Source organism: Arvicola amphibius, chromosome 5, assembly GCF_903992535.2.
Source record: "Arvicola amphibius chromosome 5, mArvAmp1.2, whole genome shotgun sequence".
Classification (NCBI taxonomy): Eukaryota; Metazoa; Chordata; class Mammalia; order Rodentia; family Cricetidae; genus Arvicola; species Arvicola amphibius.
Window position 1 is genome coordinate 69,295,682 of NC_052051.1, and position 15,772 is coordinate 69,311,453.

Here is a 15,772-nt window from a genome sequence, read left to right on the forward strand (position 1 = left end):
TATTTTATTAATTTTGTATTCAAAATTACTAACAAAATTAGTTACAAATAATTAAAAGCCTATAGGCAAAAACATAGTTGTAATTGCGGTGTGAGTGAACACCTTTGGAGAGCCTGATTTAACAGGACGGATGTGAGGCTTTAGGAGGGCTTACTTCCAACTTTAACTGCTCCCCCCAGTTCTGTTTGATTACTTGACCCAGCTGATATTGGTGTGTCAAAACCAAGAGCAGCTAGTTGTCTTTCTTTAGTTTCTTCCTTAGACTTGAGCTGGCCTTGCTCTGCGTACCACCAGTGGGTGCGGAAGGTCAGGTGGCATTTCTTCCTTGTATGGTGCTCCTTTTCCTGTGTATTCATTTCCTCCCCACAGTCTGGTAGTCCTTCTCACACTGTAGCTGTTGGCCTGGTCCCCGCCACAGCCGCGACATTCTGCGCTGCTGTATTCTCCCAGTCTTTGACATTTTAGTCCATACAGCTTTTGTATGGATTTTTGCGATTTTTGTAATTTCCCCAGAACAGCCTTTATCTGAAATTTAAATGGAACAGAAATTCCTTGGCTTCTCCCTGTCACTTTTCCCATCCTCATATGCTATGTATGTATGTATGTTTCGATAATAATAAATCAGTTTTAATGGGACTGGCAACTGTTATGAAACCAGATGAGGTCAGGAGTTGATGCCTCACTACACTGGAACTTAAGCTTCCTCACTACCAGTGGACTGGGTTTTCCTTATTTTCTTGTGTTCTGATACAGAGTTTAGTGGTAAAATTATAAGATCATAACAGTTAAAATAGTTACTATTTTTACACACTGCAGCTGTGGTAATGGCCTTTTAAATATTGTTTCAGTACCCTTGTGAGGGCGATAGCATAACCTGTTTCCAGGGACAGTCAAACCTTCTCGCGGTTAGCTAATTTCACTAGGTTTATACAGCTAGTGACAACAAGGGATTCCAAGACACTTTCTCTAGACTTAGAGTATCTGGCTTCCAGGTTTTCTACAACTAGTGTATGGTCCACCATCCTTGCACCTAACTAGTGAGAGATGAGGGGTTCTGACCATCTTGAGAAGAGACTGGACCTGTGTCTGCCGTTGTTGTGTCCATTCCGTGGTAAAGCACAGGAATCGAGCTTTAGTGTTTCATTTGCATTTACCTTATCCCTTCTTGCCCTCCCTCCCCTACTCCCATAGGACCTCACTTTGTGCCTGGCGTGCCCTTGAGCCCCTTGCCTTTTGACTCAGCTGCCAGAGCACCAGAGTAACAGGTGTGCACCCAGCCCAGGTACATGTTTTGCAAGAACTCCACCCGTAATTTCTTTTCTTTGGAGTGGAAAACACTGTAATTGTGACTTTAATTTCATTTGGGAAAGATTATAGGCTTTATAATTTAATAAACATTTTTCAAGTCAATGTTGCCCATTTCTCAGCCCCATTCAGAGACCAAGAATAGCAATATGACAACCAGGACAGATTCGTCTTTCTCTGTGGGAATCTCACTTTAAAAAGTGAAATGCTTTTTAAAGTGAGATGATTTTAAAATCAAACAACTTGACTAAAGATGGAGCACGTGGAGCTAGAAGCAGAGGGCAACACTGGTGTTGGGTTCTCCGTATGTACATACACAAGTCTTAGAACTGTAACAGTATATTTAAGCCTTTGACTGCATCACCAGAAAAGTAGTAATTTCTCCATGAGAGCATTTGGGGGTGATGGTCCTTGGAATAAATGACACATGAATGGGACAGACAGGCCTGTGGGTGCACTTGATCTCTTGGCTATTATTCAGTTGAGTGAGGCTTTTAAACACCTCGGCCTAGTGAACAGTGAGCCCTCTCCCAGAGTTTCCGGTTGCTGCTGTTTTAAATTTTTACTTACTGGTTCTTCTTTTCTTTTCTTTCTTTTTCTTTTCTTTATTTCTTTTTTTTATATATTGTAGCTTCGGTTAGAAATTTTCGTGGGATTAGAGATGTAATTATTTGGATATTAAAGGGTTGCTTTAGAAATTTGACTATCATTAGGAAGAAGGCTTTAAAGACTGGAATTCCATTGTCTTAGAAGAAGTAAGAAATATTTATTGATTCCAAATGGGGCTGAAGAAACTTTCCCTCTTTAGAAGGCTGTGAATGACTCAGCGAGAGCTCTGGTGAGCTTGGCTGAACCGAGCTGCTAATAGTTATTTAATGTTATTCGTCAGTGTGAATGAATCGCTGTAGATTTTCCTTTTAATCTCTTTGAATTGCAGGCTCATAAACCTCTCTGACGAGCCCTGCCAGTGTTGTCTTAGATCCCACTGTTGAGACAATGGAGCCACAGAATTCTTTCACCTCTTGTTGTCAGACAAACCCAATAGAATGCCAGGTCACAAGGGCCCATACTTCTAAAGATTGAAAGATTCTTTTTCAAGTAACCACATAAATTATGTGATTTTATCATTATATTCCTTAGGAACCTCACTCTAACTATAATGCCCTGCTTTTGATACATAAAAGTAAAATTGGAAGGTGGGGGGTTGGGGATTGTCTTGTCTCATTTGGCTAAGCTTGTCAGTATGACACAGTGTGAACAGACCTTAATATTCCTAGATAATCAAAAGAGTTGAACCCATTTTCTAATAAAGAATCAAATTGTGCAGTCACTGCACTCAAGATAGAGTAAGCACACCAAAGCCAGCAGTGTGTTCTTACAAGTGGCTGTGGGTTGTTTTGTCCTTTTGGGGTTTTGTTTCTTTCCTGTTTTTGTTGTTGGTTTGTGTTTCACTTTTTTTCAAGTAGTTATTGCCATTATGTAAGGAAAAAAAGGATTCAATTTTAAAATCTTGGATTTAAAGTCTGTTTCTTTTCTCAATGTTAGTAGTGTCATGTTTTCATAGGAACACTTTGAGGGGGGGTTGCATTTCTAGTCTGCCTAAAAGACGTCATTGCTAGGAACCAAATTGTGTGTGTGTGTACACGCGCGTGCATGCATGCAGGAGAAAGAGAGAGAGAGAGAGAGAGAGAGAGAGAGAGAGAGAGAGAGAGAGAGAGAGAGAGAGAGAGAGAGATTGCAAAAGAAAACAAGCACATCTGTTTTGAAGATGCCATGCCTGATTACTACAGAATTATCGGACTGCTTTGCTTTCAGGGCTCCTGCAAGTGGCTTTAGTAGATAGGGAAGAATTAAGATTTTAATTACAACCACAATGGTGGACAAGCAGAGATCATTGTTTTAAAAGAAAGAAAGAAAAACACACTGATTTGCTTGTACTCCTTCCTTATAATTGTAGTGGGGGTTGGGGTGGTAGGGTGGAATTTGCTGTTGCCCTATCCTGGGACACCTGCCCTCAACAAAGGATCGTGGTCACCCCCCACTGCCCACATTTAGATTCACCTTTTACTTTCCTGTACTGGGTCTGCTCATTATGCAGTTCTCCAGGGATCCAATTTTCCCCTTAGTTAATCACCCCAGCCTTTTCAGAAGTTGTTAGATTATTGTCCTTTGAAAGGACAATAACTTTTCTTAAAGAAAAAAAAACTTATTTCTAGTTTTAAAAACTAGAATTTCGGATACACTGCTTTTAAAACCCTTTTGTTGAAGTGTAGCATGTGTATGTGCAGAGAGTACAGAAATCTCATGTCACCAGAAGCACACCAATTTAACTAGGAAGCTCCCACAACTTCTGGCCAGCACACCTTGCCCTCCACACTTTTCTTGCTTTGAGTCATGGTTGTTGATGTCAGATTCTGATTTTTAAAGCCACTCACAGAGTCTTGTGCACACAGTATCGAATGATCAACATCTTCATGTTTCCATAGCCACCCAACTCCAGCATATTCCTTTCGACTCTGATCTTTGGCAAAACAGTAATCATTTTTGTGTTCTCTTTTCTTCACCATGAGATGGGCTATGCTAATCTTTTAACTAAGAATAGGTGCTACTCTAAGGGCCCTGTGCATAGGGACAAGAGGAAGAGAAAATAATGAAATGTGGTTGAATGATAGAGTGGTACACTAAATAATAACTAGATCAGAATAATAGCTGCTTTCCTGTAGAAAAGCCAAAATTTGCAAGATATTTCTCATTTATTATTTATTTTTTAAATACAATGGCATGGTGGGCATTTATGAATGTTTATCATTTTAACACAGTTAGTATATTCTGGGTATCCAAATAGATCAGGCTGAGAAAGCTAATTCCTCCAATCTACTTTGCTTCAGTTGGGTGCAGAGAATACAGAAATACAAGATACCCTAGTAACTTAGTTGCAAGTTGATACTTGTTTGTTCTCCAAAAAGGTCTTTTCACTAAGAATTATCTCTATTTTTCAAATATTAATTTCTTAATTCTAGCAAAGCTGACCCTTCTGAATAAGGGATTAAAACATAAGAATTTTTTTCTGTCCCTGAGACTTTCAAATTGAATATATATTTGACACATACCTATAATCCCAGCACTTGGGAGGCAGAGGCAGGTGGATTTCAGTGACCTCAAGGCCAGCCTGATCTACATTGTAAGTGTCAAAATAGCCAGGGCTATGTAAAGAGGCCCTGTCTCAAAGAGGAGAAAAAAGGAAAGAACAAGTCAAGTAGGCATGGTGGCTCTTGCCTATAATTTCAACATTCAGGAGGCAGAAAGACTGCCATGAATTCAAGGCCAGCATAAGCTACATGTAATATATTCAAGTGTAGCCTGGACTATAAAGTAAGACCTGGTCTTCTCAGGGGGTGGGGGGAGAGGGAGGAAGAAGCCAGGACAGGTAAGCAAATATACTTTGTATAGAATATGCAAAGTAAGTTGCTTTGTTTAGGAACTACTTAGCATACTATAAATTATTTATAAGCTATTCAGTGGGCATAAGAGCTATCTCGACCACAAGAGAAAGTCTGTGTCTGGATTTTAGGAACAGTTTAATAGACTGTTGGTACCCAGTAAATATGATGTAATATACTATTTGACATAGTTTAGTAGGAAGCTATGGTAGGTTCAAAATATTGTATAATCTTTTCACTTACTTTTAAGCGTGTAACTCTCCAATACATTGTGAGCGGTGGTTATTACCTACAGTTAACTTGCTGGCATGCAGACACAGAACAAAGTGAGAGGACTAACTAGTGAGACAGCTGACGACGTCTGCAGCCAGGGGAGTTGCTGAAGTTTAGTAATGGGCTCTTTTTTTAAATCATTAACTTCCAAAAGAACAATAGACACATACAGGAATACAGAAATAAGATTTCCCATCTGTGGTTGCGTTCTTTTCTCAAAGTCTGTGTGCTTTAAGTGAGATTTCCTGCTCCTGCTACCCAGACCGTACTCTTATTATATTTAGATATATTCATGGCTTAGACTCTCAATCTGGAGAGGAAATCTTTGGCCCAGGAAACAGCAAAAGATGCACAGAACACAGCTGTGCTGTGGGATTACCAAAGTAGTAAAGTCCCCCTCCCTTTAGTTTATTATTCTTTTGCAAGCAGATGATCAGCAGCCCCCTATGTTTTTTTAGAGCTTTGCTCTTTACAGCACCTCTGGCCTCATCTCATTTGATTTGAAAAATACCCATTAGTCTGCTTGAGCTGCCCTAACAAAACACTCTAGACTGGGTAGCTGAGCAGAATTTATTTCTCATGGTTCTGGAGGCTGAAAAGTTCAAGATCAAGGTGTTGGTCAGTTCTATTCCTTATGCGGCCTGTCCTTCTGGCTTGCTATTGTTCTTTTATGGACTTTCTTCTATACCTGGTGGGCATGGGCTAAAAGCTCTCTGCCTCTGTGCTGATGTCAAAAGCAGTAAGCTAGTTTGAAAACGGTTCATAATATGGGTTTGAATGGCCATACTGGAGATGCATTATCAGGATTCCTCATTATCAAATTGTCTCATTTTGTATTACAGAAGCTGAACTAAGAAGTGTGGGGCCAGTAGACACACAAGTCTACCTTGAAGAAATGTCCTGGAACAAAGGTTGGATTTTAGTTTATTTTGTTGTATCCACACTGAAGAGAAATATTAGGGTTTATATTTATTTATATCATCTATCTATCTATCTATCTATCTATCTATCTATCTATCTATCTATCTATCTATCTATCTAGAGAGCTTTACCTTTCTACATACATCTTTATTGGGCCTGCTATTATCAACTTTGTTTATTGAGATATTATATGACCCATTTCTCATTATTTTCTATTCCAATTAAGTATATAAATGTTTCTTTTTCATTTTTTACTGCTTTAATTTTTGCATTATTATCTGTTATAAAGTTAATGAAAAAATTAAAAAATGTCAGAATTTCTTTTTGCCCTATATGGGATCAGAAACTGATACGAGAGGCCTTTTAATGTCCAGGCCTTCTGCTTTAAAAGAGCTTGCTGTTTTTCTTTGCCCTCTCTTTCACTGTTTGCTTTTATCTGAGCCAAGGCCTCATGTGTAGCCTGATCTCATCTCATCTGAAAATAACTGTTAACTTACAATGACCTTGAGCTTCTGAAAGCCAGGACTACAGGCACAAGCCACCACACACTGTTCTGCTAGGACTTTCCTAACACTATCTGTTTGATTGTCCTTAAGAAAAAGCTCTTGCTCCACTTGCCTTCCATAAAGTCATGTCTTCTTTCCATTTTTTTACTAGAATATTAAAATTGCATTAACCAATATAATTTCCACATTCTTCTATTCTTTGAAATTGTTCTGGCTGCACATTATTAAATTAGGAAACACCACTTATTAAGTGGAAGCCGTGACCATTACACTTCAGCACTTCTCTGGGAAAATACAATTACTAGTTCTTAGAATTTTGTGTCTACTCTTAACTCTTCAATTTGTTTTTCAGCTTAGGGTTCAGTTCCCCTCAAGGCTAATAGGAACTCACTAATGAATGTAGTGCTGTTATAGAAACAGCCACCCTTCCTGAAACCAAGCTTCATTTTTCGTGGCAAATTCTTTACGTAGTAATCTATGAAGAGAGCATAGCATTACTGACTTAGAAGAGGAATCATGTCTTTGCCTAGAGAACCACTCTGTTTTTAGTCACCCAAATGAAATTCTGGGGTATGCTCATATTTTCCATGAATAACCAGAGTTCCTTGTCTTCTGTGGCAAAGCCACTGTAATAAGGGGGAAAACTTCTGTGGAAGCAAGAGTAGCCTGTTCTTCATTGCTAACTTCTGGAGAGACACACTAGAATGTAACCATCATTTGAGATTTAACCAACTAAATATATTTTTAAAAAATATACTTTGGGGGCAGGAGTATATACACTCTTGGCTTGCATTTAGATGCTTCACTGGTTCAGAGCACTGGCTGCTTTAGAAGACATGGGTTCAATTCCCAGCACCCATGTGGCAGCTCACAGGTGTCAGTGTTCCAGTTCCAGGGGATTTAGCACCTTCTTCTGGCTCCTGCAGGCACTGCACACATGTGGTACACAGACATTCATACAGACAAAATATCCATATATATATATATATATATATATATATATATATATATATATATATGAATTTATTTTTTTTCTTTGCTTTTTTTGGTTTTGTTTCTTGAGACAGGTTTTCTCTGTGTAACAGCCCTGGCTGTCCGAACTCCCTCTGTAGACCATGCTGGCCTCAAATGCATGCCTCTGCCTCCCAAGTGCTGGGATTAAAAAACGTGCACTACCATAGACTGGTTACAAATTTAATTTTTAAAAGAATATATTTTGAGTCCTTATTAATCATTAGATGTTTATTTGCTCATTAAAAATTAGTTCTTGATATAGTTTATACTTTGCTTGCTAATGTTGTCTAATAGCATGACATTAGTAAAAGCTGATTTTTGTAATTTTTTCATTGATATTTGAGTATTCTGATTATGTAGTTTCAAGATTTTATTTAATTTTATTTTCTTAAGGGAGGGTCTCATGTAATCCATATTAGCATCAAACTGGCAAGACAGAGGTGGAAAACCCTGAACTCCTGATCCTCCCGCTCTCTTCCATCAAGTGCCAGAATTACAGACATGTCTCACCATGCCCAATCTAAAATTTTATTTTAAATTCAAAACATGGATTGGTGGTTTAGTCAATAAATACATGGATTTTCTGATACAAGTGGAAATTCCCACATAGTAAAGCCAGTACAGAAAAGGAGATCACACCAAGGATTGTCAGAAGGATGTCTTCCCCTAGGTCATTGTGGGAGGGGGAGGTGCACTTGCCCACATGCAAGCCACAGGTTGATGGTAGAATGTTCTCTCAGTTGCTTCTCCACATTATTTTTTGAGTCTTTTCACTGAGTCCAGTTCTCAGATTGGCTAATCTGTGTCTACGTGTTTCCACTCTCTCCTGATCCACTAATACAGGGGTTATGGGTATGTGCAACCACAGCTGGCCTTTATGTGGGTGCTGGGGATTAAACTCAAATCCTCCTGGTATGCAGTAAGTACTCTACCCAGTTAGCTATTTCCCAGGCCTCTCCTAAAATAATCTTTCTAGTAAAAGATATCAACAGAACCCTAGCCGTGGTCAATGAATCAATAAGAAGCATAGCTATACACATAATCTTAGATAGTTATACGCATAATCTTAGATAGCTCAGCCTGGGGCTATGGCACATTGCTACAGTGCTTACATAACATGCATGAGACCCTTGATTAATCCCCATTACTGCCAAGAGGAGAAAGGGGATGATTAAAACAGAGTTATCTTTGGTACTATTTAAATTAAGTTATAAAGATGGACATTGTCCTTACCCTCCTGAGAAAAATGAGCAATATCTGTATGAAGTCTGGATTCTGACAGGAGTATTAAAAACTAATACAGGTTTGAAACTAGCTTTATGGTTAGAAAAAAGCAGTATTAGCATATGAAGCTAATAAAGGTCTATCAGGAGGGCAGTTTTAATCCTTCAGGGTCATTTTCACAGTGGCCTTGGGTGGTTAGGATCCAACAAAGAAGTCGTGAGTGTGCACATGAGAGACATGGCCCAACAGTGCATTTTCTTATTCTGAAAACATATCTCTGGAAACACTGGGGCATTGGAGCTAAGCTCTGCATGGTGATTTTGATGACTACATCTAAAATGGTTTATATAAAAATACTGCATTAAGACCTCAGTGAAGATAAGAAATTTCAGCAAGATGTGAAGATGAACTCCCAGGTAGCCCGTGGTGCCTTCTGTACCACTTATGAAATGTGTCACCTCAGACTGCTTGTGTTCATTGAGGTAGTGTTGGGGGAAGGGCTGCTTGTTCTTCCCGGCCGCCCAGCTAGCTTACACCCGAAATCACACAGAAACCATATTAATTAAATAAATGCTTGGCCCGTTAGCTCTAGCTTCTTATTGGCTAACTCTTATATTAATTTAACCCATTTCTATTAATCTGTATCACCATGTAGCAGTGGCTTACCAGGTAAAATTCCCAGCATCTGTCTCTGGCGGCTCCATGGTGTTCCTGACTCTGCCTCCTTTCTTTCAGCATGCCATTTAGTCGCCCCCCACTCCCCGCCTACCTAAGTTCTGCCCTACCAACTGGCCAAAGCAGTTTCTTTATTCATAATGTTAATCATAGCACACAGAGGGGACTCCCACATCAAGGTAGTAAAGGTATATGTTGTGGGGACTTACTTTAGGATACCTAATGGCATTCATATATATATATATATACATATATAAATAAAATATATATAAATTATATATAAAATTATATATAAATAAAATAAATATATATGCCAAGAAAGAAAGATAGAAGAAAAGTAGAAAAGTCCAATAGCAAAACCAGGCATGGTGGCTTCTTTACTTTTTGAGACAGGGTCTCACTATGTACATCTGGCTGTCTGGGAGCTCACTATGTATACCAGGCTGGCTTCAAACTCACTCACTTGCCTCTGCTTCCCAAGTACTAGGATTAAAAGCTTGGGTCACCACAACCTGTCATCCCAATACTTAGGAGGCTAAGGCAGGAATATTGCAGAGTTCAAGGCTATTCAGTAAGACCCTGTTTCAAACAAACCAAAAATAGATGAACAAACAACCAACCAACTAAATAAATAAATGGAAGAAGAGAGCAAGAGCAAAAAGGGAAAAAGAAGGCAGATATATATATATATATATATAAACAGGGAGACGTTTACTTTTTTTTCTTTTGGTTTACTGAGGTAGGGTTTCCTTGTGTAGCCTTGGCTGTCCTGGAACTCACTTTGTAGACCAAGTTGGCCTTGAACTCAGAGATCCACCTGCCTCTGCCTCCAGAGTGCTGGGATTAAAGACGCGCACAACCAAGCCCGCTGATATTTGCATTTCTAAGTTCGAAATGAAATTATCTTTTGTTTATGGAGAAAACACACACTGTGATAAAGGATAAAAAGTGAGAAGAGATTTATGTTTTCCTTTTGGATATGGCAGCTCATAAAGTTGGCTTCATTGCCCATTTTTCCAAGACTGCATTTTATACAGCGGAAGCACAGGCAGCTGAATCTTATTTTTGCCTCTCTCTCCCTCCTCCCACAGAGTGAGCTCTAAATGTAGTGGACTTTGAGCGTCAGCTGTAGTGTCCTGTACCCACTAGAACGTCATTTGTCTCTGTAAGCTGTGGGCACAGTGAAGTCGATTCTGACCTGCTGAGTTCTGAGAACTGTGATACTTCCCAGAGAGAGTGAACTAGAACAGCACTACGGGGTTCAGAGGTTTGCATTCAGAGGACAGACAGTAGTACCCAAACTTCCCATCTCCACCACTACCAGCAGGTGTGCGGCTACGTGCCTGCAATTCTGGCACCCAGAGGCTGAGTCCGGGTCACTAGAGTTCAAGGCCATCCTATGCTACATAGCATAACTGGCTTTACAAAAAAAATTTAAGGAACTGGCAAAATGGTTCAACAAATAACGGCACTTGTCAAGCCTGACAACCTGAGTTGTTCCTGAACCTGCTTGGTGGAATGGGAGAACTGGCTCCCACAAGTTGTTCTCTGACCTTCACACTCATACCATGTCATATGTATATGAATGTATACATGTATACACACACACAAACACACACACAAATGTAATACATTTTAAAGTACAAAGTAAAATTTAAAAATCACATCAGTTGTACTTTTTGTATGTAATATTCCTATCGTACTTAAATGTTAACTACAAAAGCAAACAGTTACATAACTCATAGGAAAAAATCAAAAGCAAACACTTCATATAGTATTGTATTTGAGTCACCTGACTGGAATGACACGGACAGCTTGAGGTAGCCCCTTTCTCCAGGAGAGACTTCAAGTGCTGTGCCCCTTTTGTCCTCACTGTAACATCTTAAATGCATTGCTAAGTATATAATATTTGCAGAATTCTTAAGAAAACTAAAAATTTCAAAGATTATTCTCAGCACCCTTTGCTCTGTCCCCATCCGTGAATACTGAATACAGTGAACCAGTCCATCACCACTGATAGAGACTGTTTAATAGATATGTTTGCAAAGACTGTTCCTGTGCAAGAGAATCTTTCCAGCTCTCTTTTAAACTAATTTTTATCTGTGCCTGGTTTCTTTGTTTCATTTTACAATTCTCTGGATCATGTTCTATATTTTGAATGGTTTTAGCAAAGTAGGTGACTGTAAACATTTGAGGCATTATCTCTGTTTTCTTCTCAGATGATGGGTCTTTCTCTCTGACCTGCCGATGTGGGGGAAAATACACTGTCTCCAAGGATGAAATGGAAGAAGTGAACTTAATTTCTTGTGATACGTGTTCACTGATTGTGGAACTCCTTCATCAACACTGAACTGTGCATTCCTGCAATCCTTTAACTAAGTCAGTGTGGTCCAGAGGCCACTCGGTTTCAAGGAGACAGATGCTTTCTTACTAGGTGTATAAATTGCTAAGATAATATAATATCTTCAAGCAAAAGCCACTTCAGATTAACAAATTAATTCAGTATTTTATATATATAATTACAGGATATCACAAAAAGGACTTGGATTATATTTCTGGATTTTTATCTTTTTGTTTTCTCCTTGGTACAAAATAATAAGTATTTATTTTTATATAGTTTATGGTTTTTTTACAGTTTATTCTTTATAGTTACTAAGGGTTTTGTTTTAATCTTTATAATGCATATGCTTGTGTGTGTGTGTGTGTGTGTGTGTGTGTGTGTAGGGCATAGGACAATAAGTGAGTCTGTGAGGAATTGATTTTTCTCTTCTTTCCCCATGTGGGTCCCAGAGGTCAAATTTGGGTCCTCAGCCTTGTGGTGAGTGCCTTTACCTGCTGGACCATCTTGCTGTCTCTAATTAGGGAGTTGATGTTGAAGATAGTGTTTTGAGTCACTGAAGTTATAGCCTATTGTATATCTATTTCACATCCATAGGCATTTAAATAAGATTAGGATTTTGTGAACGAAGTGTGAGCCCAGCTCTGCCCTAAACAAGGCTGGCTATGATCACTAAGATGTTATCTGAAAGCTGGTAAAGAAGACCAAGTGTTAGAAAATGTGACTCTAATCCTGGCCCTGGTTGTCTAAAGCTTGTTAACAGCTTATCTTAACTTCAGATGGAAATTAGGAAGAGAAAGTGTTAAAAAAGAGAAAACTTTAAAAACTTAATATTCAGATTGGACTTTTTAATTGCCTCCATTTAGGACTAAGGAGCCATTCATTTCCTTAGTGGTGTGGCGAAATGTGATTTTACAGTGACTGCAACAGACTGCAACAGACTCTAGATGTCATCCCTATTTTGTTTCCAGTATAGATCAGAATGCTTTGGTGAGCACCGAGGCCCTAGGGAGCACCTTTGATTTCTAACTCTTGGTGCTGTCAGAAGAGCACAGACTGGGAATGCTCAGTCTCAGACTTCCATGGAGACAGCTGACACATGAGGCACACTTGGGAACAGATTGCTTTCATTGTACAAGGTGATGGAGGATTCCCATTGGCTAATAAACAAACTGCCTTGGCTTTTTTGATAGGGCAAGATTTAGATAAGGGGAGTAGACAGAACAGGAAAAAGGAAGTGAGGTAGATGGCTCAGACAATTGCCCCGCCTCGCCTCTCTGGGGCAGACCGCCATGCCTCTCCTCAGGGAGACAGATGCGATGAAGCCAGCTGCCAGGTCAGACATGCTGAATCTTTCCTGGTAAGACACCACTTTGTGGTGTTACACAGATTATTAGATATGGGTTAGTCAAGATGTGAGAATTAGAATTAGAATAAGAGGCTGGAACTAAGGGCCAGGCAGTGTTTAAAAGAATACAGTTTGTGTGTGGTTACTTCGGGTAAAGCTAGCCAGTGACCGAGAGCCAGGCAGGACAAAAAGCAGGCCTGCCTGCAGCTCCAAACTACAACAAGGACCACCAAAACTCAAATATGAGGTTAAGATTTCTCATCCAAGATATTTTGATATCATAAAATTCAGAAGGAAAACTTGTTTGGGATTTTTATCCAAATACTTTCAGTTATTGAATATTGCAGAATGTGATGTTTACTCTTAAAAACAAAAATAAAACTGAGTAGCAAATAGTTTATTGGTTTCATGGTTTCAACTGCAGTAATAAATTCATTTGAATAGGAGACAATAATCAAGTCAAAAAAGTAAATGCTTGCTAATCATCAGAAAATCTGTGGCCATTTGGGCTGTCACGCAGAAATCCAAAATCACTGAAAGGCCAAATCTGTAAAATGAAAATGCAGTGGAAGATAGTTAATGAAACTCCTTTATCATCTTGACGTTCTCTTTTCCTGTTCTCTCTGTGAGATAATACAGTGCATTTTCTTCATAGGCTACTCTGAAAATAAACTTCTATATGTAGCCTGGAACATTCAAACATAGTACCAGAAACCATGTTTGTTTAGTGTATCCGTATGGATTTGTGAAGTCCTGTCTTCTTTTACCATTCTCAAATAAGAAACACTACCAGCCTATAGTACCTGATACTTTAAAAAAGTTGTTTGAATATGGCATCTGTTTAAGTATAAAAGAATTCTAGTCAGGTGGTGCCGGCAGCAGCGGAGGCAGCACACGCCTTTAATCCCAGAACTGAGGAGGCAGAGGCAGGCGGATCTCTGAGTTCAAGGCCAGCCTGGTTTACAAGAGCTAGTTCCAGAACAGGCTCCAAAGCTACAGAGAAACCCCATTTCGAACCTCCCCCAGCCCCCCCCAAAGAATCCTGAACATTATATATTTGGCTTTTGATAAAGGGGGAACAGATGTGGTGACACACACCTGTAATCCACACCCATGACACTAACACTTATGAGACAGAGGAAGGGTGGAGAGTTTAAGGCCAGCCTGGAATACAGAGTAAGATTCTGTCTCAAAACAAAATTACATCAGTTAATAATGGAAGAACCACTGAAGATTGGGCAATGGCATCCAAGGCATGTATATTCATTACAGCCATATGTCTACCTATGGTTTGCTGTATTTGATGTGGTCCACCTGCATTCTAAGTAGACCAAGCCTGGGCTGCTGTTTTAGAAATACTCGTTGAAATGCCAAGATCTGACTATGGCTGTAAAAGTCACATGACAGAATTTGATTTCTATAAACTCAAAAGCTCCCTAGGCTACCACTAGTTTAGTTTGGATATTATTCTAAAACCTTCTGTTATTTCCCATAGGAGCAGGAAGGAGCAAGGGTACTATTTTGTCCATAGCTCTTAAAAAATGGTCATCAAATGTAGTCACTGCACCAGTGACTTAAAGTCAATTTAGCAGCCCATGGATTTCAAAGTTCAATCTGATAGAACCACCCCTCGACCCAGAGAATAAAAATGCATTTTAGGCATTAAAGCATACCTTAAAAAAGATCCGTCCTCGTATTAGTCCATATGGAATAGGTCCATAGTACCTGGAGTCTGTAGAATTCTCTAAGTTGTCACCTTCTAACCAAACATGACCTGTTGGCACCTGGGATTAGTAAAAACAATCAGGCTCTTTAGAAACAAGAAAACCTCAACAGGGGACCTGTCACTAAAAATACATCCTTAAAGGCCCAGCACTGTCGTGTGTACCTAGAATCCCTCACATTCAGGAGACTAAAATAGAGGTCATAAACTCAAAGCTAGCTTGGGCTACACAAACACTATGTAAAAAAAGACTACATTTGGAAGTAGAGCATATATTCTAAAGTCTTCCTTTATATGTGTCACAAGAATTGCTATTTTTGTTCATTTCTTATTGAATAACTATCAAAGGTTTCCATATTTTACAAGATCTCTTTATTATATGGTTCCCAAACATTAGTTTGTAGAAACCTCAAACTAAGGTTATAAGAAATGAAAACAGTGTGGCAGTGTCATTAATTTAATATACTTCAAAAGAGGTCATTAGGCTGCTGACTGAAAATGTGCCCTCCTGTTGTAATAACAGCATAAGCAGGGCAGCCAGTCAGCAACATCCTGAGGCCAGTTCCAAGGCCAGACCCATTAGAACGCTCATGATGAACTAAGTGGTAATGGATTGTGACATCAATTATGGATAATCTCATCATTTTATTGCAGTGGGCTTGTCAGAGTTCTAATTAAGACCCCTGTCCTGCCATTGTACAGGCCATATCGTCACTGCCTTATATGTTGATAATAACCATCAAGAACTAGAAGGACCTATTATAAAACCATCAATTACAAATTAACGACAGTGACCTTCTAATAAATAAAAAGATAGCTTCTTTGTATGAACTGGTAAAAAGTTTTAAGTGTTTGCTCAATTAAGAAGGTGATACCTTTCAAAAATGCATTTCTTCTATATGAGACATTCCCCCCCCCCCAACATCAATTCAATATACACTTAGTGCTTTCTGGCAGCAATCTGTAAACCACCTTTTTATGCTTTTATTTTATAGTTTTTTTTAC

The 15,772-nt window shown here is 39.1% G+C and overlaps 2 protein-coding genes across 6 annotated transcripts in view; one reads left to right on the plus strand and one right to left on the minus strand.

Moving 5' to 3' along the window:
• Dnajc24 (DnaJ heat shock protein family (Hsp40) member C24) overlaps positions 1-11,974 on the plus strand; it is a 46,944-nt gene extending 34,970 nt beyond the window's left edge. For both annotated transcript variants that reach the window (XM_038330439.1, XM_038330441.1), the window contains exons 4-5: positions 5,861-5,929; positions 11,578-11,974. In XM_038330439.1, the coding sequence (XP_038186367.1) occupies positions 5,861-5,929; positions 11,578-11,708 (200 nt within the window). In that variant the 3' untranslated portion in view covers positions 11,709-11,974. The remainder of the gene's footprint in view (positions 1-5,860; positions 5,930-11,577) is intronic.
• Positions 11,975-13,426: 1,452 nt separating this feature from the next.
• The window catches only part of Immp1l (inner mitochondrial membrane peptidase subunit 1), a 50,767-nt gene continuing 48,421 nt past the window's right edge, over positions 13,427-15,772 (minus strand). For 3 of the 4 annotated variants that reach the window (XM_038330514.1, XM_038330513.1, XM_038330512.1), the window contains 2 exons: positions 14,718-14,828; positions 13,427-13,591 (listed from right to left, as the gene is read on the minus strand). In XM_038330514.1, coding sequence (XP_038186442.1) covers positions 13,523-13,591; positions 14,718-14,828 — 180 coding nt within the window. In that variant the 3' untranslated portion in view covers positions 13,427-13,522. Of the gene's footprint in view, positions 13,592-14,490; positions 14,829-15,772 lie in introns of those variants that run through there. The other variant, XM_042055087.1, reaches the window with a different exon arrangement.